General features: G+C 40.2%; 1 protein-coding gene and 2 long non-coding RNA genes across 7 annotated transcripts in view; 2 read left to right on the top strand and 1 right to left on the bottom strand.

The window, feature by feature from the left end:
* The first annotated feature begins 3870 nt into the window (after nucleotides 1-3870).
* LOC116667674 lies at nucleotides 3871-12328 on the top strand. The gene is made up of 2 exons (XR_004324641.1): nucleotides 3871-8343; nucleotides 8562-12328. It is a non-coding gene; the product is annotated as an uncharacterized LOC116667674 (long non-coding RNA).
* The window catches only part of CPM (carboxypeptidase M), a 75273-nt gene continuing 61451 nt past the window's right edge, over nucleotides 11607-25428 (bottom strand). For both annotated transcript variants that reach the window (XM_014563455.2, XM_032493370.1), the window contains exons 5-9: nucleotides 23920-24104; nucleotides 23076-23246; nucleotides 20193-20345; nucleotides 15906-16054; nucleotides 11607-13978 (exon numbers count right to left, since the gene is read on the bottom strand). In XM_014563455.2, coding sequence (XP_014418941.1) covers nucleotides 13736-13978; nucleotides 15906-16054; nucleotides 20193-20345; nucleotides 23076-23246; nucleotides 23920-24104 — 901 coding nt within the window. In that variant the 3' untranslated portion in view covers nucleotides 11607-13735. The remainder of the gene's footprint in view (nucleotides 13979-15905; nucleotides 16055-20192; nucleotides 20346-23075; nucleotides 23247-23919; nucleotides 24105-25428) is intronic.
* Nucleotides 16888-23081, top strand: LOC106730260. Of its 4 annotated transcripts, none has more exons than XR_004324640.1 (4): nucleotides 16888-18732; nucleotides 19563-19608; nucleotides 19880-21630; nucleotides 22843-23081. It is a non-coding gene; the product is annotated as an uncharacterized LOC106730260 (long non-coding RNA). The 4 variants fall into 4 exon arrangements; XR_004324638.1 differs by lacking the exon at nucleotides 22843-23081 and having other exon boundaries at nucleotides 19880-21009; nucleotides 21521-22569; XR_004324639.1 differs by lacking the exon at nucleotides 22843-23081 and having other exon boundaries at nucleotides 16888-17252; nucleotides 18601-18732; nucleotides 19880-22569.

A 25428-nucleotide genomic window follows, 5' to 3' on the forward strand; every position in this document is an offset into this window, starting at 1 on the left:
GGAGAGAAGTCTTTAGATCCTCTGCCCATTTTTTAATGGGATTGTTTGTTTTTTTGATAATCAGTTGCATGACTTCTTTGTTTAGTTTAGGTATTAACCCCTCCCTTATCAAATATATCATTTGCAAATATTTTCTCCCATGGCTTTTCGATTTGTTTCCTTCACTGTGCAAAAGCTTTTTAGTTGATTTAGTCCCATTTATTTTTGCTTCTGTTTCCCTTTCCTGAGGAGACATAGCCAAAAAAAAATCACTAAGACTGATGTCAAAGAGCATACTATTTGTGTTTTCTTCCAGAAGTTTTATGGCTTAAGGTCTTAAATTTAAGTCTTTAATCTATTTAGAATTTATTTTTGTGAATGGTGTGAGAGAGTAGTCCAGTCTGATTCTTTTGCATGCAGTTGTCCATTTCCCAACACGACTTATTTAAGATGCCGTCTTCCCATTGTATGTTCTTGCCTCCTTTGCCATAGATTAATTGACCATAAGTTCGTGAATTTATTTCTGGGCTCTTGTGTTCCATTGTGTCTGTTTTTGTGCCAGTAGCATACTGTTTTGATGACTGTAGCTTTGTAGTGTAGCTTGACCTAGGGCACGAGAGACCTCCAGCTTTGTTCTTTTTCTCAAGATTGTTTTGGCTATTCAGTTTTCTTTTTAATGTTTCCATACAAATTTTACAATTAGATCTAGTAGTTCTGTGAAAAATGCCACTGGTATTTTGATTAAAGATTGCTTTGATGTGTAGATGGGTAGTGTCGTTATCTTAACAGTATTCATTCTAACAATCCATAAACAGTATATATTTCCATCTGTCTGTGTCATCGTCAGTTTCTTTCATCAGTGTTTTAGTTTCTTGAGTACAGGTGTTTTACCTCCTTAGTTATATTTATTCTTAGGTGTTTTATTCATTTTGATGCAGTTATAAATGAGATTGTTTTCTTAATTTTGCTGATAGTTTATTGTTCATGTATAGAAATGCAACAGGTTTCTGTATATTAGTTTTGTCTCCTGCAACTTTGCTGAATTCATTGATGAGCTCTAGTAGTTTTTTGGTGGCATCATGAGGATTTTCTATGAGTGGTGTCATGTCATCTGCAAACAGTGAGTTATATGTCTTCCTTTGCAATTTGGGTTCCTTTTATTTCTTTTTCTTAACCTGATGGCTGTAGCTAGGACTTCCAATACTATATTGAATAAAAGTGGCAAGAATGGAAATCATTGTCTTGTTCCTGATCTTAGAGGAAATGCTTTCGCCTTTTCACCATTGAGTATGTTAGCTTGTCATAGATGTCCTTTGTTATTTTGAAGTATGTTCATTCTGTACCCACTTTGTTAAGAGTTCTTTTATTTAATCATAAATGTTGAATTTTGTCAAAAGTTTTTCTACACCTATTGAGATGATCATATGATTTTTATTCTTCACTTGGTTAATGTGTGTCACACTGATTGATTGGTGTATATTGATCTATCCTTTCATCCCTGGGATAAATCCCAGTTGATCCTGGTGTATGATCATTTTAATGAATTGTTGAATTCAGTTTACTAATATTTTGTTGAGGATTTTTGCGTCTGTATTCATCAGTGATACTGGCCTGTAAGTTTCTTTGTCTGGTTTGGTATCAGGATGATACAAGCCTTGTAGAATGAGTTTGAAAGTGTTCCTTTCTCTGAAGTATTTTGGAATAGTTTGAGGATAGGTGTTAACTCTTCTCTAAGTGGTAGAATTCACTTGTGAAGTCATCTGGTCCTGGACTTCTGTTTATTTGGGAGTTGTTTTATTACTGATTCAGTTTTATTACTGGTAATTGATCTGTTCATATTTTCTGTTTCTTCCTAGTTCAGTTTGAGGAGTTTGTACATTTCTAGGAATTTGTCCATTTCTTCGAAGTTGTCTACTTTATTGGTGTGTAATTGTAGTAATCTCTTACAGTGCTCTGTAATTCTGTGGTAACTATTACAACTTCTTTTCATTTCTGATTTTACTGATGTGGGCTCTTTTTCTTGTTGAGTGATTTATGAATTTTGTTAATCTTTTCAGAGAACAAGCTCTTTCATTAATCTTTCCTATTGCTTATTTCGTTTTTTTTTTTTTTTTTTTTAATTTCTGCTCTAATCTTTGTTTTCTTTCCTTCTACTGACTTTGGGTTTTATGTGTTCTTTTTCTGGTTCCTTTAACTGTAAGATTATGTTGTTTATTTGAGGTTTTTCTTTCCTGAGATTGGCTTGTACCACTGTAAACGTCCCTCCTAGAACTGTTTATGCTGCATCCCATAGGTTTTGGATTACTGTGTTTTTGTTTTCATTTGTTTCCAGATATTTCTTTTTTGATTTCTTCAGTGATCCATTGGTTGTTTAGTAGCATATTGTTTGGCCTCACACGTACATTTAGTGTGATTATCGATAGGTATGTATTTATTGCTGTTTTGTTCATTGTTTTGGGGTTGCTTTTATAGTTGTTTCTGGTCCTTTTCTTGTGATTTGAAGACTGTCTTTAGTGTTGTGTTTGAATTCCTTTCTTTTTTCTGTGTATCTGTTACAGATTTTTGGTTTCAGATTACTATAAAGTTTCTATCTGTCTGTGATTGTTTTAAGTTGCTGATCTCTTAAGTTCAAATGCATTTTAACAATCCTGCATTTTTACTACCTCCTAGCCTCATGGACATCATATTTTATATCTTCTTTGTTTTGTGTATCTCCTAACTAGTTATTGCAGATATTGACAAGTTTTACTGCTTTTGTCTTTTAACCTTACTAGCTTTATACATGGTTGATTGACTACCTTTACTATATTTGCCTTTACTAGTGAGATTTTTCCTTTTATAATTTTCACTTTTCTAGTTATGGTCTTTTTTTTCCCCCACTTAGGAAGTCCCTTTAACAGTTCTTGTAAAGCTGGTTTGGTGGTGCTGAACGCTTAGCTTTTGCTTGTCTGTAAAACTTCTGATTTCTCCATCAAATTTGAATGAAAGCCTTGCCAGGTAGAGTATTTTTTGTTGGCGGTATCTCCCTTTTATTATTTTAAGTATATTGTGCCAGTCGCTTTTGGCCTGCAGAGTTTCTCCTGAAAAGTCTGCTTATCACCTTTTGGGAATTCTTTTGTACTTTCTTTTCCCTTGCTGCCTTTAATATTCTCTCTTTGTCTTTAATTTTTGCCATTTTGATTACAGTGTGTCTTGGTATGGTCCTCTTGGGGTTGATCTTGTTTGGGACTCTCTGTGCTTCCTGGACCTGGATGTCTGTTTCCTTTCCTAGGTTAGAGAAGTTTACAGCTATTGGGTTGTCAAATATGTTCCTGCCCCTCCCTCTCTCATCCTTATGAGACCCCTATAATGTGAACATTGGTATACTAGATGTTGTCCCAGGGGACTCTTAAATTCGTTTTATAAAATTGAGGTGTACTTGATGTACAATATTACATGTTTCAGGTGTACAACATAGTGATTCACAATTTACAGTTACACTCCATTTATAGTTGCAAATTATTGGCTGTATTCCCTATGCTGTTCAATATATCCTTGTAGCTTATTTGCTTTATACATAGTAGTTTGTACCTCTTAATCTCCGGGTATACCCCTATCTTGCCCCTCCTCCCTTCCTTCTCCCCACTGGTAACCATTAGTTCATTTTCTGTATGTGAGTCTGTTTCTTTTTTGTTATATTCACTAGTTTATTTTTTTAGATTCCACATGTAAGTGATATTATTACCTTATCTGGCTTTCTCTAACTTATTTAACTAAACATAACACCTTTTAAGTCCATCCATATTGTTACAAATGATGAAATTTTGATTCTTTTTTATGGCTGAGTAGTATTCCATTATAAATATATATATATATTTTATAAATACATACACACACCACATCTTTATCCATTTTTCTGTTGATGGACACTTAGGTTGCTCCTATATCTTAGCTATTGTAAATAATGCTGCTGTGAACATTGGGGTTGTCCTAATTTCTTTTTGTTTGTTTGCTCATTTTTTCTGTTCAGCTCCAGTGATTACCAATACTCTGTCTTCTGGCTTGTGGATCCATTCCTGCGTGTCATCTAATCTACTATTGATTCCTTCTAGTGTATTTTTCTTTTTTTTTTAAACTTAATTTATTTTTGGGGGGAGGGAGGTAGTTATGTTTGCTTATTCTATTTATTTTTGGAGGAGGTACTGGGGATTGAACCCAGGACCTTGTTTTAGCTTGTAGAGAGGTAAGCATGCTCTCTACCACTTGAGCCATACCCTCCCCCCTGAATTTTTCAGGTGTTATATTTATGTCTATTTGGCACTTCTTTATATTTTCTAACTCTTTGTAACTGTTCAACTTTTCGCTCTATTCATCCACAGAATTTCATCTAAAGTTCTTTGATCATCTTTATGATCATTACTTGGTGACTAGGGCTATATTATATGCTCTAGTGGGCCACCCTGTTTGGGCTGCTTGGGTCCTTCTGTTGTGTGGGCAGACTACTGTGAGCTGTCTGGTGGGCATGGCTGGCCCCAGTCTGGTTGGTTTCCAGGCCCTTCCTTGTGTGGAGACTGCCATCTGCTGGTAGGTGGGGCTGGATCACAAGGCTGCTGGCTCCTAGTAGTCCCTTGGTGTGCAGAGCTGACTGCTGGATCTGATGTGTCTCAAAGCTGGTGATGGCCCACTGGTGTCTGTGTCCTAGATCTAGTGTTGGCCTGCTGGTGGGCAGGGCCAATTCCTGACACAGCTGACTGCTGGATCTGATGTGTCTCAAAGCTGGTGATGGCCCACTGGTGAATGGCGCTGGATCCTGGGGCAGCTGACTAAGGGGTCCAAGGTGTCCGGAGCTGGTGTCTGCCTGCTGGTGGGTGGGATCAGGGCCTGGGGTTTCCTGGGGCTGGTGTTTGCCTCCAGGTAGACAGTGCTAGAGCTAATGCCAACTCAGTGGTAGGCAGAACTGGGTTCCCAGGTCTCTGGCTGCAGGGCTTTGAGGGTCTTAGAGCTGGTGTTGTCCTGCTGGTAGATGGTGCCAGATCCTGGACTGGCTATCTGAGGGAATCCAAAATGTCTCAGAGCTGGTGTTGGCCTGCTGGTGGGTAGGGCCAGGAGCCAAGGGGTCCTACAGCTGGTGCATGCATGCTGGTGGGAGTGGTGGGTCCTGATATGGCAGGTGCAGGACTGCAGTGGTCCTCAGGCTGATGTCCACCTGCTAGTGAGTGGAGCCAAGGTCCAGGGTGTCTTGGGGCTAGTGCTGTTTCATCGGTAGGCAGATTCAGGTCCTGAGGTCTTTAGCTGCAGGGTCCTGAGAGTCCCAGAGTTGGTGTTTTGGCCTATTGGCAGTAGGGCTGGTGCCCTTTGGGTCCTGGGGCTGGTGTCTGTCTACCCAGCGGTGGGCAAGGTGGTCCCAGGGCTAGTGCCAGCTCACTGGTGGGCAGGAGCAGGGTCTGAGCCATCTGGTAGACAGAGCCGGGTCCTAGGTTGACTGGGCTCTTAAGGCAGCAGGCCTGCTGGTGGGTGGGGCTGTCTCTACCTAGCTAGTTGCTTGGCCTGAGACATCCTAGTACTGGTGCCAACAGCCTGGTGGGTGGGGCTGGATCCCAAAGCTAGAGAGGACTCCAAAATGGCACTTGCCAGCACCAGTGTCCACGTGGTAGAACAAGCTCCCAAAGATGGTTGCCGGCAGTGTCTGTCTCCAGAGTGAGCTACAGTTGCCTTCTGCCTCTGCAGGAGATTCCAAGATCAGATGGTGAGTCTGACTCAAACTCCTTTCAAATTACTGCTTCTGCCCTGGGTCTTGGAGTGTGTGAGAGTTTGTGTGTGCCTTTTAGGAGTGGAAGTCTCTATTTCCCACAGCCCTCTGGCTCTCCCAAAAGTAAGCCCTGTTGGCCTTCAAAGCCCAACATTCTAGGGGTTCATCCACCTGGTACAGGACTCCCCAGGCTCCGACCACTCACTTCTGCAATCATAATTGTCCCCTGATTTGTGGGTCATGCACCCGGGGGTATGGGTTTTGACTATACCGAGACTCCGTACCTCCTACCCGTCTTGTTGTGTTCCTTCTTTATATATTTAGTTGTAGATCTTTCCTGTTAGTCTTCATTTTTCTCATCCATAGTTTCCCTGTAAATGGTTGTAATTTTGGTGTGCCTGTGGAAGAAGGTGAGCTCTGCCGTCTTGGCTACGCTCTCCCCTACTGGAATGAGTTTTGTTAAAACAAAAATTATATTTGAATATCATTTATTTGGGCAATCAAAGGCACTAGTCTGAGTATGCTGCTTTTTTTGGAATGGCCATGCCTGCCCACTTTAGAAGTTCACATATATGAGCAGCTTGATGCAGTTGGGAGACTTCAAGGCTTAAGACTTACTTGAGAGAATGATGTTACAATTTAGTAGAGCCACAAAAATGCTGTTGTCTCCCTATTCTGTTCACTTGTATTACCATACATCAGGCTGGCTTAAGTGGTTTCTCAACAAGTGATGGTTCTGAACGGTCTGGAAGGGACGTAACTGGGGCATGGAAGGGACTAGGGTTAGCCACCCTGCCACTTGTCAGCATGAAAAGCCCTATTTTAATTGCCTGTAACTTCTGTGTCATCTATGAAACTAAATTCCATGAGGCCAAGAACCTCTTCTTGATTGCAATACATATATAGGTGCTCAGTAAGAATTTTTTGAATGAGTCACAGCATCATTTAGTTTAGGTTTTTATTTTTAATTAATGTTTTAAAGGTACTGATTAGTGTATAGGTCTATAGGCTCATGACAGTAACTACAAGTTGTCATGCACTGTATTGTGAAAAGTTTATAGTTGCGTTTTCTGGTTGTTTGGATTCTAAATTGGATTTTGATTTAGTATTTACAAAGAAAATTATTTCTTCAGCTGAAAAAAGTACCAGTTGTTTAAAAGTCTGTGGCCATATTATCTCTCATACAGCCAGCTTTCAATTATATACGATAGGGAATTGTTTGGGGGTTTTTGTGTCTGTGTGTTTTTGATATTTACAAATACTGCTTAAAAAAGATAAATACCTGAAATCACCAGCACATTTAGAAGGTGCTCAGAAGTGTTGAATACAATAACAAATTGTAAAATGAAACTGTTAACAGGAACTAGCAAAAAAGCAACAGAAAGTGGAATGGGGGCAGCATGAAGTGACAAGCAGATGGGAGACTCCCCATGTGTTCAGTAAGTTATTAGTAGGTTTAGCGCATTTCAAATTATATATTAAAGTGTTAGAATAATATTTTGGATAAGAGAATCATAATTGTTTTTAGAAGAGTGGTGATCCTAAAACATACTTGAATGCTTATTACTTTCTTTTAAAGCTCTCCTTTAAAGATTCCTATTTTTGAAAAATTATAGACATTTTCCACTCATCCTTGTTTCAGTCCCATGGCTCTGCTTTGAGAATACAACTATATGTTCAGCCAACAACTTAGTCAACTTATCAAAATACCTTTTACATTACAATTTTTAAATTTCAACTTTTTCAACTTTTATTTATCTATTTATTTAGGTTACTGTCATGTTAGGTTAATTTCATTTGTTTTGCAGTTAAATTTTAGTATTTTTATGTGTTTATTTTTGGTTCACACTTTTCCAGGCTACACCTTCCAAGGCCTTCCTCCAAGATCACAGTAACATCTGCCTAAATTGACTTCATTACCTTTATTTGGGGGTGGGGTACATTTATAGATAGCTTATAGGTATCTTCATGTCACTTCCCTGATTTAAATATTGGAAAAAAGCTTCAGTAATTTTATTGCTTTTAGACATTATCTCACATGTTCTGCCCGATCACTTTAGACTTTTAGAGCTCTCTATCAAATATAGGCTTTCTTTTCACCACTCTCTGCTCTCATCCTTTTTGCTGCAACAAAAGTCATTTGTCTCCTGATTCTCCCATGACTTCTTTTTATTTTTATCCTAGTAGAGTAGGACACGCTAAATTCAAATAGCAGATCTGGTACTTCCTTTCTTAGTCACCTTAGAATTAGAGACAATAAATGAATAGAGCCTGGGATGGAGTCTGGTGGATGGGAAGGATTTCTATTAAATGGCAGTTGTTTAATAATACCCTTCTCCCATCCATTCATGACCATAACCACTTCCAAAACCCAGCTTAGCTAGACTTGAATTCACTACCCCCTCCTTTTTTTTTTTTTCTTTCCTGTATTCTCAACTCTGATGCTCTGTTCACACTTATATTCACTGCCATGCTGCTTTGTATCTTCACAGCAGATTGTAACATCCTTTTGTGTTGCCTTCTTCCCCCAGGTGCCTCATACTATGCATTGTGTGCACAGTAGGCATACAGTAAAGGATGCTGATTGGCAAGGAAATCAGCTGTGCAGTTCTAACTTACAAGAGGAAAAGACAGTTGTAAGGATCATCCTGAAAAAATATTGTCCATGCAATAAATTACTTAAATGGCAAACGAGAAACATTCTAAGGAAACAGTGGTCTTTAAAAGTCGATACGGTTTCAAAACTATAACAGAATTGGGAAAGCTTTTCTTAAGAAAAAACAGAACATCCCTCTGTATAAAAAATACTTCTTTCACCTTTTCTCACAATCATTTATTTTGTTTTTTTTTTAAGAGGCATGTTGAGAAGACCAAATCTCTGTAGTTAAGCACTTCTTTAACCACCAGGTGGAAGCACCACATTGGGAGTCCTCTGAAGGCATCCACTAATGGTAGGTAGACTCGTAACAGTATGTACAGACTACTCCCAGAAGATGGATAGTTAGACTAGAAAGCAAATAACAGGAGTTCTATTTCAATTGTTAAAGGAAACACGAGCTTCACATTTTTTCCTGAAACCCCTCACTGTTCACCCTTCAGAGTTTCATGAGACGAATACTGTGCTTTTGTGTTAAAGAATCTGTCCGGAATCAGGAAAAAATGTTTTAATTAACTGACTGTTAATCAGCTGTTATTTTAGTATAAGCTCTGGAAATTTTAATGACTATGTAAGAAAGTATAGCAATTGGGTAAACTGGTGCTTCTAAAATCTGAGGTTCCATTCTTTAAATCAGTTCTTTCATTATAAAAGTAGTAAATAGAATATTTCAAAGATGAAGTAGGAAAAAAAAACATCCTACCATCCCCAAAATGAACTAATCTCTTACAATTTATTTTCTTTTACTTTTTTCACTATGTCTAATATTTTAAATGTTAGTTCATTTAAAAATTGTACCTTGCTTTGGAGGGCAGGATGGGGAGTAATGAATGCTATAAGGAGCTGCAGATTTAAGTATCAAAGTCTAGCTAAAATATACCAGAAACTCTTGCTAAAAGTGTTCCTATATAATGAATTCTCTTCTGAAAATAGAAAAACTCTCCCCAATTTATTTTCTTAACTGAAATATTTGTCACTTTTTAGAAATCGGTACCTGTAAATTAGTCATTGCCTACTCAGTCTTGTCTCATTTGAAGTATTTGTTTAGTGTGTTTTGGGGCAGCCATACATTAGCCCAGCCTCTCTGTCCTATGACTAGAAGTTCAATATTAACAGAGATTGCATTGATGAGGGTTAGGAAAGACTGTTAGTTTTCCAGTTCCTAGAGGAGGCAAATCCTTTTTTGTTCTGTCCTTCAAAAGCACGTTGAAATCAGTAAAACATTATTCAGGACAAAAGACGCTCTATATATTAGCATTTCCCAAAATGTGTTTAGAAATCTAGATACGTAAGTTCAGAGCGATGGTACAAGGCTAAAGTATTTAAGAAAATGATTCCATGGCTAAGTCTGTTTGGGAAATCCACTTCTTTCCTGCATTATTTTTCAGATATCCTTTACTACATTACTGTGCCCTGGGAATTTTCCAAAGGTTTTTTGTGGGGAGGGGTTGCGTGATTGTGTGTGTGTGTGGTTTTTTTGCACGTAGGCACACTTTTCACCTATCATCTGCCCAGTGGCACAAGTTAATTTGAATGGGTATATATTATATCATATAAACTGTTCTGGAAGGACTACTTGGTCTTTGAAGAGTTATTGCAATATTATTGCCTCATAAAAGGTCATTAGATTCGGTCTTTCCCAGGCTTTATTTGCTTATCAGCTCTCTCTGGTATGTGGACTTTGTACACTGGCATAAGTATTTGTTTTCAAGGTAATGTAATGGAAAGAAACAACATTCATTGTTTATATGAATATTCTTTATTGAGAATCAAATATTCTCATTTTACTGAATTCAGAGGTAGTCATGGCCCCTACCCAATAAAACTTTATAGTCTTAGACAATTCGTGCATTTTAAGTTCTTATAGTACAAGAGTCACTGAGAAAACTTGTAAAATCAGCTTATGCAACATCTATCAGGCTGTGGAGTAGTTCACATGCTACAGTATGATAAAATGGTTTGTGAGCAATACAGTACAATATTTGCTTTATCAGTGGTACATACTATAACGAAGTTAGACTCTTCTCTTCAAACTTCTACTTTACAGTGCTGTCAACTTTTTTTTTCCCTCTTTAACCGTCATCATTGTTCCCCTAACCTCATTCTAAATCTGTCATAAAACAGGCATCAACTGTTGTCACCATGTGGAATAAGAACCAAATTTTTCAATCAGAAACTTAGCCTGCTGTGGTGAGACAATATGCTATGCTCATTTTTCTGAATTCCCTGGGAAAAGATATTTCTAATATGGTGCCAGATATTTTCACCTTCTAAAGGTAGAGTTAACCTCTCCTACCATTTTAAGAAACATTACAAATGCAAATTTGCTTCTGGGACGGAAACGTTGATTTCTTAGACTTGTGGAAATACTGAGAAGAGGCTTTATAACATTTCTAGTAACATCCAACAGCTCAAGTCAGCGATAAATTAAGCACCAAAATCAACATTGACACTTACCTGCAGGGACTCAACATTTCTCTAAAATACTCCCCACCATTTAAATTCATTCATGTTAACATTTATTATAATTTGAGGAGGTACAAGAGAAAAAGCTGTGTTACTTCATCAATGTTTCCTTAAATATTATTAAATGGTCGTTTTAGCTAGCCAGTGTTTTCAGTTTTTAGGCCAATTCTGTTTATTGGTCTCTAATAAGTTATATTATACTGCCTTCAAAATATTTATGCCCCTTCAGTGTTATTCTTGCTCCACCTGGGCAAGCACCAAACCTGGCACCAGTGTGTGGCATCTTACACCACTACTTCTGACAGTCACAGAATTAGCCAAGCAGAGGCCTTCATTTTACAGGTAAGGTAACTGAATGTGGGGTGTGTTTGATCACAAGGCTCCTCCTGCCTTCTAATTATCATTTTATTACATATGCTACCTTCTTTTCTCCTATCTTGAAAACATTTACCACGTTGGTTTCTTTATAAAAGGAACTATACCTGAACTTAGAACCCGAGGAGCATAACCACCAGCTTAAGGGGGTGGAGAACAGGAGGAAAGGTGTTATGCAGGGAGATTTGGGGATCTAGTCTCACTGTAGTGAGAATTCCATGATGGTTTCTCCTCTTGAGCACTTCACTTGATTAGTGGAGGGCGTAGCTGGGATTCTACCACACTAAATCCTTGTAACAGACTTCATTTCCAAGCACAGAGCGGTTGCTGCAAAATAGGTACCCCAAACCTGCTCCGAACTAAATTCAGATTTGGTTTATATTTGGTTTGGAAATTACTCTAAATTGTTCTGCTTACCTCTAAATGGTTTTAAGTTTGATTCTGATAAAAGTTTCTGACTTTAAAAACATTCCCTTAAGAAATTTACATTAAGGCTCATGAACCAAATCAGATTTTGGTTCATTTCCCTTCAAAAATTGCTGTTTTAGAAAAGGAAAAGTTAGAATACTGGATAGAAAATTGTTTAGGACTTGATGGTATATCAAGTTGAGTTTTAGGTACTTTTACATGTAATATACCAAAATAGTTTTCTGCAATATTATATCAATATATACTTTCAAGTATATAATAAACTACTGCTTATTTAAATAAAAATGATCAAGATATTCAGGTTATTACCGGATTTAAAAGAAGTTAACAAATTTTGCTTATATTAACATGTGTGATTTTGTGCATGTAGAATAAACCTGGCACAGGAATAGCTCCTAAATGCCCATGTATCTCTTTTTCATATGTGGTTCCCAAGCATGTACCAAGCCCAGTATAGTTTTTGTTTCCAGATCCCATAGAACTTTCAATTTAAAATAAGAGCCAAAGCAACTCACTTTCTATGAGCAGTACACAGCATTCAGAAATCTACTTACCACAGTTGCAATTTTTTTGTTTAATGCCCCCCCCCGCCCCCTAATTCTCACATACAATGTTTTAACAGTAGCAAGTTGCTAGAAACCTTTGTTCATTCATTCAGGTCCCACCATGTGCTAGGATCTGAGGATTAAAAAAAATAAGTTTTTCAAACAAATTAGACCCTGGCCTCAAAGACCTCACACTCTACTAGAGAAAAATCACACATGGAAGTAGAAGATCATAATACAGTGTTGTAAATCCCATAATAGAGGTAACCTGTTTAATTGGGGAAGCAAAGAGGCGGGGCCCCCAAATTGACAGGAGGAGATGAAACTGGGTGGAATGGGACTGATGGTCAGCAAAGGTCTCCCAGAGGAGTTGATACCTTAACCAAGTTTTAAAGGAGTGGGAAAGAAAAGGTAGTTGGTCAGAATGGCATTCCAGACACACACAGCCTGTTATGTGTGTAGGAATTACAAGCAGTTGATAGTTGATTTTTGTTTTAAATAGACTCCTTTCTCCAGTGCTGTGAGGAGGATGGATCTGAAGAGGAGAAGGCTGGGAGCAAGAGACCAAGAAAGCTGTTGCCATGGTTGCAGGTAAGCTATGACAGCCTAAACCTGGCAGTTGTTAGCAGCCATGAAGAAAGGGTAGAATCAGTTGACACTTACAGATAACAATCTTTAGTGACTGACTGAATATATGGGATGGAGGAGGAAGAGGAAGTGTCGCGGGTGACTCCCAGGTTTCTAGTTTGGTGCTGTCAGCAACTCAGAGAATGCAGGAGGAAGAGCAGCTCTGGGGAGAACAGTATGTTCAATATTCAACATGATGAGTTGGAGGTATCTGTAAGTCAGATCCAGGGAGGTGCGTCCAGTGGGCAGTCAGACCTGAGTCTGAAGCTCAGGCATTTAGGGATCTTCAGCATAACAAAGGACTGTGGCATCCGGCTGCAGAAAGGCAGGGGCCCTTACTTAACTGAACTATTATTTGGGGGCTCTGTAGACAAATTTGTCATCCCATCAGGCCCATATTTCTTGGGCCACCGAGACATGGTTGCCTATTTTTTCTTGTATTTCCTTAGAACATTGGCAAAACTTAATATTCTCAGTCCTGTCATCATTTCTTCTTGTGCTGAAAATTATACATATGGCACTCTCTTCACATACAGCACACGTGGCAAGATCATGTATATAGTAGGTAGTCAATAAATGTTCATCTTCATTGCTTATATTCATTTGGCTCTGTATACAAAATTAGCTCCTATTTTTCTTGCAGGAACTTTTTTCTTCTCAAGTTTAACTTCTTAGAAATTTCTAAGACTACTTCAAGATTAAGTGTAAGTGGGCAGTACTCGATGGTTAGGTGTCTTCCATCATTAAGACTAAATCATTCCTTTCATTATTACCATTCATTGCTTGTTGCAGGATTTGGAAACTCTTCTTAGGGAAGGACTGTGGCATTTATCCAGTCAGGGTCCCACAGAGGGAGTTAGAGTTGCAGTAACCTGGCATGAGTAATCCCTGATTCCAGGTGGTGATGGGGGTTGAGTTTCACATTTTGCTTTATTTGAACAACATGTGAAAAAGAGTCACTAAAAATAAGAACAGACTGGGCTTTGTTGCAGCTGAGTGGCCTTGCAAATCTTTATAAAGAGGAATCATAGGACATGAAAGATGTGATTCTGGGATATGATCCAATTGCTCTCTGAATGGAAGTAAAATATCCTTTTTAAGAGCACTGAAGTTCTGGGATTTTGAGGGAATAGTCACCTTTGTGAGATGTGGATCGTGTCCAGGAACTATAACCTGAGAGGAAACAAACAGTTATCTGAGTGACTTCAGATATTTTGTGCTGCCAACACTAAACACTGATATCCATCACTAAAACGCAGCCTTTATAAAACACGTAACATCTGCCAGGTCTCCCAGGCTAGTAAGAGCCAGCTTCAGTGCTGAGTTATCCAATGCCTATTGACAGGGACCACAGTTGTTAATGCTATTGCTGAGAATTACAGACTGCAATAAAGACAGTTCCTTTATCTGAAGATGCAAGTCAGAAGTCCGAAGCAATAGACTGATTTCTGCCTCCACTGTTTTCATGGAGAGCAAAGGTAAAGGGTTGACTGTTTCTCTTTGTCCCAAGTCTGTACTTAATCTTGATACCGAATCAGGGTACTATTTATAAGTGAAATTCTTTTCTCAATTTATTCCATTTTCCTTGCAGCTGATCTGAGTGTATAAGTTTATTGCTTCCTTGAAAAGCTTTGATTTTTACCTGGATTTGTCCATATGAGTCTGAGTCTTCAGCTAGATTTATATTTTTGGTGGAGGAAATGATCAGGAAAAAGACAAATGCTAAGCTAACTACAGACCATATCCACTGAGAAATGCTTTTATTATATATGGTAGAGAGGGAAAAGGACAGGGAGTAACATTTACGTAACCACTAATTGGCACATATTTTAGCCACTCATTTCAGCTTCCAGAGTCTTACCTTCCTCTCTTGCCCTAGAACTAGTAACTAAAACCAACATAATGCTGTGTTAATCTAACTGAAAATGAACAATTTATAACTTTATTTTGTAAAGATGTGGCTTATTTATGGGATTGCATAAAAATAATTTAGATTCACTACAAGGAAAATCCTCTTTTTTTCATAGACTAAAACGTGTCACAGTAAATAACAGGAAAACGGTGTTTTTTTTTTTAAAGGTGAAGATTCATAGTAAGTTGAGGTCTTTCCAGCTCTATTCATCTCAGCAGGAAGAGGTGCTCAAGAGAAGTTAGCCATCGATGAGCCCCTCACTCAAAGTGCTGGGCACTTTGGGGATAATCTGTGGAGCAGGTTTCTTTTCTTTTCTTTTTTTTTTAATCCTACAGAGTTTTATAAATGGAAAACCATGCCTTTTATTAACTCCTAAAGATGAAATAATGAACTGCTGAGCCAATTTTCACTACAGAATAGATGACAACCTTCTCTCAGAGTAGCTCTGTATAGAGTGACTACCAGGGCTGGGCTGGCATCAGACCCACTAAGCAAACTAGAAGAATCTTGACATTCTTAGAAAAAGTCACATCAAAGAGGAAGAGGCCAAAGAAATCATATACTTATTCATTTAGTTCATTCACATAAACGCATTTAGGCTCAAACTAGTCCATGCCTCCTTAGAGGAAGAAATGACTCAAACATGCTTCTAAATAGAACTAAAACCTGGAATTTTACTTGCATTGATTGGAAAACTCACTATCATTTGCTTATGAGAAGGCTGCAAAATATGTCTATCACTCAATATAGGGGTAAACTTTGTGGATCAAATTTTATTTGTAATGACAATCACAATCTGTCTTTTAATTGTCAAAATTATGTTTCATGCAAAGGGCGTTAAAGTAGTAATTCCATGAAACTTGGAAGTACTTTGGCTACACTGGTTTTTTTAATTCTTATTATTAATAAGGTTTTGTTCCATTTTTAATCCTAAAATGTATCACCAGACGTGGAATTTTGCTTCTATTAAAAAAATAATTGCCAGTTGGAAAAAAAACATGACTTGGGGGGTTTGTTCCTATTCCTGCCACCTCACCCACTCCCTGCCAAGTGCAAACCTGACATCGGCCTTTTCTTCTCCCTGATGTATCTACTTTGGGGCCTTCCAGACTTGTTTTAGATCCCTTCCAGGTAAGTACTATGAGTTTTATAATATTTTAGTAACAATAACTAGCACTGTATACTCACCTCTACTACATAGGACCCAGGCAAGAGAAGGAGGTAATACTCTCCGAATTTGTTGGTTCTGTAGGGGCAGATATGTTTTCTGTCTTGGACTTCTACAATTACATTGGGTAATGGGGTCCCATTCTGATCAAACACTTGACCCTTTACACCTGCAAGGCAAAAAGAGAATTAAATGTTAATACCACCTTTTATGGCTTATGAAAAAAATTTTTTTTATTATATGAAAATCGATTTTTCTATGTAGAAAAATGTTTTTTCTTGGAATTAACTTTTACATGATCTAGTTGTACATGAGCAAATATAATTGACATGGTCAAAAGTAGTATAAATGAGGATTAGATCATTTTAATGAGGTATATGTACATTTACAGAGAAAAATCTTAAAAATATGCACAAAATTTTGCTGTTTTGAGTTAATAAAGTGAGAATGGATGGTAAACTCTTAAAAATTGAGATATAATTGAAATGACAGTTTCAAGTATACAACATGATTTAATATACGTATATATGGCGAAACTGTCACTGCAATGGGCCCAAGTAACGTGGTTACAATTTTTTCCTTGTGATCACTTTTAAGATTTACTGTTAGCAAATTTCAGCTACACGGCACAGTGTTAACTATAGCTGCCATCCTGTACGCTACAGCCCCAGGGCTGACTGGCTTTATAATTGGAAGTTTGTGCTTTCTGGCCGCTTTCACCTATTTTGCCCGACCAATGCCTCTGGCAATCACCAATCTGTGAGTTTGTTTTTTTAAAGATTTCACAGGTAAGTGAGATTACAAGGTATCAGTCTTTCTGATTTATTTCACTTAGCATAATGCCCTCAATGCCTGTCCATATTGTCATAAATGGCAAGACTTCCTTTTTTATGGCAGAATATATGACTATACCACATATCTGTTCATCCATCCAATTAGGTTGCTTTCATGAATGCTGCAGTGAACACGGGGGTGCAGATATCTTTGCAAGTTAGTGTTTTCATTTCCTTTGGATAAATATCCAGAAGTAGAATTACTGGATCATAGGGTAGTTCTATTTTTAATTTTTTTTGTAGAATCTCCATACTATTTTCCCTATTGCTGCACCAATTTATATTCCCATCAACAGAGCACAAACTCCTTTTCCAGGAGACACCAGCTTCCTGGAGGGAGGTGGAGGGACAGGGCAAAGATGGCACCCACTGGCCTCCATCTTTGGGAAGTCTTTAACACGCTCTAGGGGCGGACTGAAGCTAGCTGACTGCTCTTTAGGCCGAAGCTTTCAGACAAGGAAATAGGCCTCTTTCACCGAAAGACTGGGCACTTTTCAGTCAGCTGCCCCAGCGCTGGGCCCTGGGCATAGCCAGGTAAGTCTGAGTCCTCGAAGAACCGTTTCTCGGTTCACTATAGCCTTGTTGATGTGAGCTCTGTCGCTTTCAGAGCTAGATGTTTTGCAGGCTTGTCTCTTGATTCAGGTCTTAAAAGTTAGGGTGCCAAATGTGGGGTTCAAACATTTGCTTCTTAGGGAGAAGCTTGGAGTTGTAAGTTCCTGACTGTGGGTTGCTGTACCAGAGATGGGGTTTATGGCAGGATTTTGTCTCAGCCTCTCCCAGCTGTTTGGATGTGGGTTTTTTCTCGTTTATCCAATGTGTAGGAGTTGCTCAGGTAGTTTTTTGGTTCTTTCAGAGACAGTTGTTCCACGTGCAGTTGTAGATTTGGTATGTCTGTGGGAGGTGGTGAGTTCAGGATCCTCCTATGTCACCATCTTGAGTCAGAATTCAGTAAACTTATTTCTGATATAATATACAATACAATCAAGCTACCAATCTGATTTATCAGTTAAATTTGTTTGTCGTTGAATATTCCATTTATAGCACATATTACCAAAACTGGAGAACACAGTTGATAATCTAAATCTATTCCTATCATTTCCAAGTTGTTCACTCAGTCACCAAGCTGTACTGCACACTGCCTGCTGTAGGTGGGTTCCATAAAATCCTGAACGAAGCTCAGAAATGCCAATGTATTTACAATAAGACACTTATCTATGCAAGGGACTGAATAGAGTTGTCTCATGGTCAGGCACGCTGCATGGGAAACAGTTGCCTGGAAGTGTGGACTAGATTGAGGGAGTTTTATTTCTACTGGCAAGTGCAAACATTTACAGGCTCTATGCGAAGTGCTCACTGTAAATTTTCTCATTGAATCTTCATATCCACTCTGTGAGGTAGGCAATGTTACCACAATTTTACTGATGAGGAAACTAAGGTTTTGGATTATTAAATACCCTCCTCAAGCTCACATAACCAACTAAACAGCACAGCCTGGCTCTAAATCCACACTAGTGTCCAGAGCCCACACTACATCATACCCCTCACCTCAAAATTTCAGGAATACAGTTAATGAAAAACTCCTCTCTTTTTAAATCCAATTTTCCCAGACCAGTCTGCTCACTTCAGTGACAAGTCATGTTACCTTAATGACATAAATGAGAAAGAGGCCATGATGAAAAAAGGACCCTGAACTATCCCAGTTATCCTTAGTTACTATTATTTACCAGGACAGAAAAATATAAGGCACACATAAATGAAATGTAAAAGTTTTGACATTTACCAACAAAACTTTTATCTTGAACGTTAAGTAAACTCCTAAAGCCCAAGTTGCCTTTTACTTTTCCCTAATTCTTTTTTTTTTTTTTCCTGGACCTGACGACAGGTGCACCTGTGTCTCACAGGCTTCTAGAACTCAGCACCTACCAGAGCCTTGTTTCTGGGCGCCGTGGGCCGGCTCCCCAAACCTCCGGGTTCAGATCTGCTCTGAGGAGTTCAGGGGACAGAACAGCAGCAGGTAACAGCCTACCTTGCTCATCTTTGCTTCTTCCCGGAGAGGGGACAAGCAGGACGTTACAGGTGCCTAGAATTCAGACTCGCCTTCATGTCTGCCTCACCCTCATCCCAGCCCAAGCCTCGTCAACCCTCTAAGCATGACTACACAGGACCAAAGGGCCTGAGGTTAGCTGGCAGTGAGATTTAATTGAAAGAATGACCCCATCAGAGCCTTAGAACAAGCAGGAGTGACGCAGGGCAGATGCTTGCAAGGTTTCACACAAGGCAGATGACAATGGCTTGGGCCTCACCCAGGCTCCTGCGCTCTTGGCCAGGCCCTTCCATTAGAGCAGGAGGCCTTTCCTTCCCATACAAGGTAGGCCAGGGACTCTGACCCATCTGGAAATCTCACAGACCATCTTAGCAGGTGACGAAACTGAACCAGTGAATGTGATGCAGCTTGACAAAAACATCAGTAATTTCCTTAAACCAGAGCAATAGTGGTAAAGAGATGTTTGCTTCCACTATCCACAAAGATATTCTTTGGCTTCCTACTGGGGCACCAATGTGGAGAGAACCTCTGTCAAGTAACGTAACCACACTGTATCAGGGTTTTTACATAGGATTTCATTACTAAACTAGAAAAAAAAATGCTTCTGTTTTAAACCACAAGGGGGCAGGGTTGATGTGGTTATATATACATTTTTTTTTCTCAAAGAAGCTGTGCTCATCTAATTATAGGGACAGGCGAATAGAGGAATATTCTTTATAAAACCTTGTAAATGGACCTGTAAGCCCTTCAAATTAATAACAAATAGTAATAGTATAACTTGTATGTTATTTAATTTACAGAGCTCTGAGGACGGGCCCTGGCAAACTGTTTTAACAAACCCTCCAGGTAAGTCTGCTGCACACGTTTGAGAATGACCACTCTTGTCATATTTAGTCTGTCCATCTGTGATAAAGGCCAGACAGCTATCAAAAAATGGCTGTGGAGACTCCTAGAGCCAGGTCTTTTGGCAGAGTTGAGGGAGGGATTGAAGCTAACGGTGCTAGGTCACCACCCCAGTTCTAGAAAAAAATGCAAAATGGCATGTCTAGTGTTCTCTGGGTTTGTGATATTGTATGGCAAGTGGCAAGCAAAAATTTTTTTTTTTTTCCCTGAACAGGTGATGATGAAACAGTATCAGCCTGTTTTCCTCATCTTTTGCCAGATTTCCAGGTCGTTCAACACATCAAATCAGAAGTACCCTGGATTTAACACCCCCATGTTAAAGTAACACATAGCATGCTTTCTCTTATATGAACTGATGGGCGCTGTGTTTCTCACATGCTGCAGAGAGAATTCTGAACCATTGGTTCTGCTACTGAAAATGAGATTGAACCTAGAAAACAAAGAGGGGCTTGCACTTTCTCAACCCAAAGATTTTGCCAGATGCTCTATTTTGAACTAACAGGAATTAGTAAGAAAATCTTACAAACCTATGTGCACTTGTTTTATATATTCAATCAACGAGTCCTTGTTGTTGTTCCAGAAGCTTGGAAGCATCTCCTTGCGAGGATATTTACAGCATGACAGCTCCAATGTAATTTCAAAACACTGGGCCCAGATGTAGTTGTAATCTTGCATTCCACCTAAACACAAGCATATTTCATTTTTGTTAAGGTCTAAAACTGGAGTGAAGCCAAGTATCGCGTACCTTGGGGACAGGTGAATCAGACAGTTGCAGTGAAAGTACATGTAAACAGGAAAAGATGAATTTGACATATTAGCATGTACAGTTAGGGCTTGACATTTTATTATCCAGGCATGACCAAGCAGTCCTAGATATTCCCATATGGGCAGCTGAATCAGAGCTGACTGACATTCAGGTCTGCATCAAAATAAAGTGAGAAGCAGGGGAAGGGTCCTTTTTTTTTCCTACAATCATACATTAAAAAAAAGGATTCTTCGAATTACATTTCTTTCCTAAATTAAATCTTAAACGGATATAAACTAGAGTGAGATGTCATTCATAAACACACTTATTCTGTAAAGCTCAGTATACTAATTTGGAGGAATAATAGCAGCTAATGTTTACTGAGAGTTCGCTCTTGCTTAGTGCTGTTTGAGCAGCTTTGTTATCAACTCATTTAATCCTCATGACGATTATCACCCATATTTTACAGAGGAGGAAACTTAATCAGAAACAGTAGGTAACACACCCAGGATTCTTGCCAGTGAATGGCAGAGACCGACGCGCGGGCCATCTTCCTCCAGCCCCGGGGCTCGCACCTGCTGCTCTGCACTGCGTCGAGGGTAAGAGGAGGGGGCACTGATGACCCTTGGGAGGGGAGAGCCACGCCTCTGCTGCTCCTGAGGCTACCCCTGCCCGTGCTTGCGTCCCAGCTCTTACCTCTTGACACCCTATTGTCAAAGGGTTATAATCTTACTTCCTAAGATGTAAAACTTTTCATAGTTTAAAAGCTCTGACTTCAGGTGTATCTTACAGTGGATGAATGAAAGACATCCTGGTGTTATTAGGCTGGAAATTTCTTTCTTGCTTGCTGGGACTTGTACTTTACAATCAGCAGCATCTTGAATTCGATGAAATCTAGTAACTTTGAAGGAAGTAGTCTCTGCCAGATTTTAATTAGCTACACTTGATATCTGCCCAGTACAATATGTATTCTCAATTCCATCAGGGTATTTGGGAAGTAAAGAAGTAAAAAAGATTTTTATGCTCAGAAAATGGTAAAAAATATTATGTAAATATCGAGTAACATCCAGCCAGGAAGAATTTCTCTGTCCTTTCTTTTCCTTTACTTAGAAATTTTGTATTTGTCTTGGACCTCGGTTTCACCAAGAAGTAGAAGAGGGAAAAAAAGAAGAGAGAAACAAAATAAAACGAAAGCCCTTGGCTGGATGGCTGTGTCTCAGGTAGAAAGAAGTTAAATGGCAGAACAGGTGTGCAAAGCACGCAGGATGGGGAATGCCAAGTGTGGAGAGCGTGCAGCCCTGGGTAAGGCCATGGGGCCTGGCTGACAAAACCTCCAGGCTGAGCCAGAATACTTTGTCCTAAGCTGGCTCTGCCTGCCTTTTTTTCTCAGAAAGATACACAGCTTACACACAGGCACAGGCAGGGGACAATTCCAAGTTAGGTTCCTAGTTAATCTCCCACACATCTGGATGTGTCTTGAACGTTAGACAGTGCACAGGAAGGACAGCTGTGCCGCGGGGGCAGAAGGGGCCCTTTCCTCCCTGTGGAGAGCAGTGAGCGGGGACTAGGCTGCAGCCCGAAAGTGGGAGTCCGGAGGCTGTATCTTGGACATCAGAGAAATGTTTGGGATGGTGTGGTATCTGGCTGGCCCTGGTGCCTATCGGTTGTGGTCTGTGCTTATTTATATTACCTGGAAAGCTGGCAGACGCCTGCCCAGACACAAAGTTATCAGCTTGTGCAAGACTGCTTGATAGCCTGTGCATCCAAAGTGACAAGTAGGGAAGTGGCCTGTGTGCAGAAATGCAGCTTGCTCTTGGTCGGATCAGCCTAACCAGTCTGGAAGCGGGGCCCTTTCCACTGAGGCAGTGGAAACCCAGTTCCAGCCCACTGTCTGCCCTCTGGCCCTTCTGTGCTAGGTCCCTCCCCATCTCTCACAATTTCCAGACTAGGACTCTGACACCCTGGGCTTCTGCTTATATTATTCCTTCTGACAAGACCATCCCCCCTCCCACATTCCCTACATGGCAAGTTCCTCCCTCCGCTCCTCCCTCCCTCCCCTGGCCATCCTGTTCCAAGGGGGAAAAATTAGAGGGCTTTTTTGTTTAGCCTGCAAAGTAGCTTTAAAATCAGGAGACTTCATGTACACATTCGGCTTACTTCACAAACTGGAAGGCCTGGCAACTGGGGCCCCCACTGCGGCATGGCCACAGTGAACTGGATCCCAGTAGATCAGACAGAAGCATCGTACTTCTCCATAGTCTTCGCTACTCCTTACTGTGTTTTGGCTTCACAGATGTGTGGTACACTGTGCCTTTTCTAAACCTCTATTTTCATTCTAATTACATTGCCATCACAATGCTTTATTTGCATATTGCTCTTCCCTATTAAACTAGGACTTAAGATCTGTGTCCTGCTCATCTTTCTTGACACAGTTCCTGGCTCCCAGGTAAATGCTGAACAAGCGTCCGAACTAAGGAGGCCTTGGCAGTGGGAACATGTTGGAGCACCTCTCCAACGACCAGTACCCCCACTGTTCTGTGATACTAGCTGACAGAGACACGAGTGAGAGGACTGTCCTGTGCCTGGCCAACTTCTGCCTACTGCAGGGTCAACACAAGCCAGCGGGGCGAAGTTACAATGAGAACAGTAGAACGGAGAAGCTCACCTCTGAGTGGATACCAGAAGTATCCATTTATAATTCCACTCTGAGACTCTAATTTAGCTTTACATGGATTTCTTTCCTTCATGGTGGGATTTCTTGAAGCGTAGGTATGTGCAAGATATTGAAAAACATCGTCATCAGGGGTTAAGCTCCGGGAGTATAATGTCCCAGTCGCTGTACATGAAAGACAAACCAAGACCTTTTAGTTGATGTGAGAGTCAGAGGAAGCACACACCGTATTAGCAAATACATCACCACATCCCACACACAGGCTCCAGTTTCCTAGAGAGAAGTCCTCTACCCACTTCCACGAATGCTCCCTCTACTCTCCTTCCTAGTGTTTAACGGACATAGACAAGGTGATAGCACACAAAACCATATTCATGTCCAAACGCCGCCTCAGTCAGCTTAAAAGTTAAATAGCCCTTTTAGTTACTTTTGCTGATTTCCTTAGGTACTGGAGGGGTTAAAGGAAGCTGCTCAAATATTTTAAGTCCTTGGTACGTACCTCAACCCACAGCTTTAAGAGTAATCAGCAATTATTACTCACATGATTCACTTTATTTTCTTTTAGCCATGTTGCCTCTTGTGGGATAATCTAAATCCCAGTTGTACTATTTCACTGATGAATGTCAAGTAATCCCACTGTTGGTTGTCAGTTTAGCCACCTTGCCATCCACCATTTATAAACTGTAGGAAGGACAGCTAGGGTCGAGGGAAGGGGCTGCTTCTACCCCTGCCAGAGAAGTTAAGTGGGGAGAGGAAGAGTTTATTCCCCTTCAGAGGCAGAGAGTTTGTAGCTTCACTCTGGACTTAGAAGGCCAGAGCTGGGCCCATGTTCACTTACCTGGAACACCATTATCAAACGGGTAACTGGCCACCAGGGCACCACCGTGAAGGTTTGCAGAGAGGACAAACGTCTCTGTATTCAGCCACTTCATGACCGCCACAGTTTCAGGCTGCCTTGATACATCATTAAATTCGAAAGCATCAGGGAAATTTCTATTCAGGTCATAGTAGTTACTATTATGCCTTTAAAAGAAAAAATTTAGGTTTTAGGGGTGTGAAGGAACAGATTCATGCAGTGTGTAGACCTTTGGTTTGGGCTCCAGGTATTTATTTGCTATCATATTTGGAAAAATATGAATACAGAGTGGTGGATGGTTGCCTTGGCAGCTTCCAAGGAACCACACCCGGCATTCACAATATATTGGCCCCTTCTGTGTGTGACTTGTTCTTGCAAAGGGGACAGCCGTGATTGGGATAGAAGCAGAGGTTTGAAGAGTGTTTGCATTTTGGGGCTTTTCCTCTTGGAACACTCCCACTTGGAACCTTGAGACCCTGATGCTAGTAGCCACATGGAGGGTTCACAGGGGGAAGTGAGGGACCCAGGTGACAGCCAGGACTGACTCCAGACATACCATCCCAGCCAGACCCCAGCTGAAGCCCCAGACATCATAGCACAGTGATTAGCCATCCCTGCTCTGCCCTGCCCAAATTAAAAAGGTGGTGGTTTTAGGTCCCTCAGTTCTGGGGCGGTTCGGTCCATGGCGATTGATAACAGAAACAGGGACATGCTGTTTCATGCAAATGTATTTCTGAAATGTGGACGGGCCATGTTTAAATATGCTAAAAACTTGGAAGTGGAAGGAAACCAAGTGGTGGGTTTTGGTAAACACAAACTTCTAAGTGCACACATATAAACAGAAACCAGACATTGAGAAATTCTAAACTTCCTGAGGCAGCTTGAAACACAATAAATTTTAAGTCAGAAATACTATAAAATTCACTCTTTGTGGGTAGTTCTCAGGCTGGCGTAATAAATCACTGGATACTTACTGAGGGGCAAGGGACCACGCTAGGCCCTGGGATTTAACAAGGAGGAACAGGGACCCTGCCCTCAGGTAGCTTACAGCTGGACATTAACAAGAAATGAGGCATTTAAAGTTGTGCTGTGAAGGTAAAGTTCCAGATGATATGAGTATAACTGGGGACCTCAAGTATGACAGGAAGCTTTGAGGAAATGCTGTGTAAGCAGTAGGGCGGATGAGTGGGAAATGCCTGAGGTGAGAAGGAATCGGGTGGTTGCAGGAGGTGAAGGAGGGTCTGAGCGGCTGCAGGTGAGATGGGGGAGAGGCCGTGAAGCTGGACTCAGTAAGACGGGCACAGGAATAAAGCAGCCTTATTCAGGATTTTACTTCTGGTTGTCAAAGCAGCGGGGCACCCTGAAGACTTTTCAGCCCAGCAATGACCTGACACAGGCTATGAGATGTTTCAGGAACTCCTTGATGGTGTCCTATCTGATGGGGGCTTTTTTGTGTTTTTTTTTTTTTTTTTTAAATAGAGATAGACTAAC

Source organism: Camelus ferus, chromosome 12 (genome assembly GCF_009834535.1).
Source record: "Camelus ferus isolate YT-003-E chromosome 12, BCGSAC_Cfer_1.0, whole genome shotgun sequence".
Lineage (NCBI taxonomy): Eukaryota > Metazoa > Chordata > Mammalia > Artiodactyla > Camelidae > Camelus > Camelus ferus.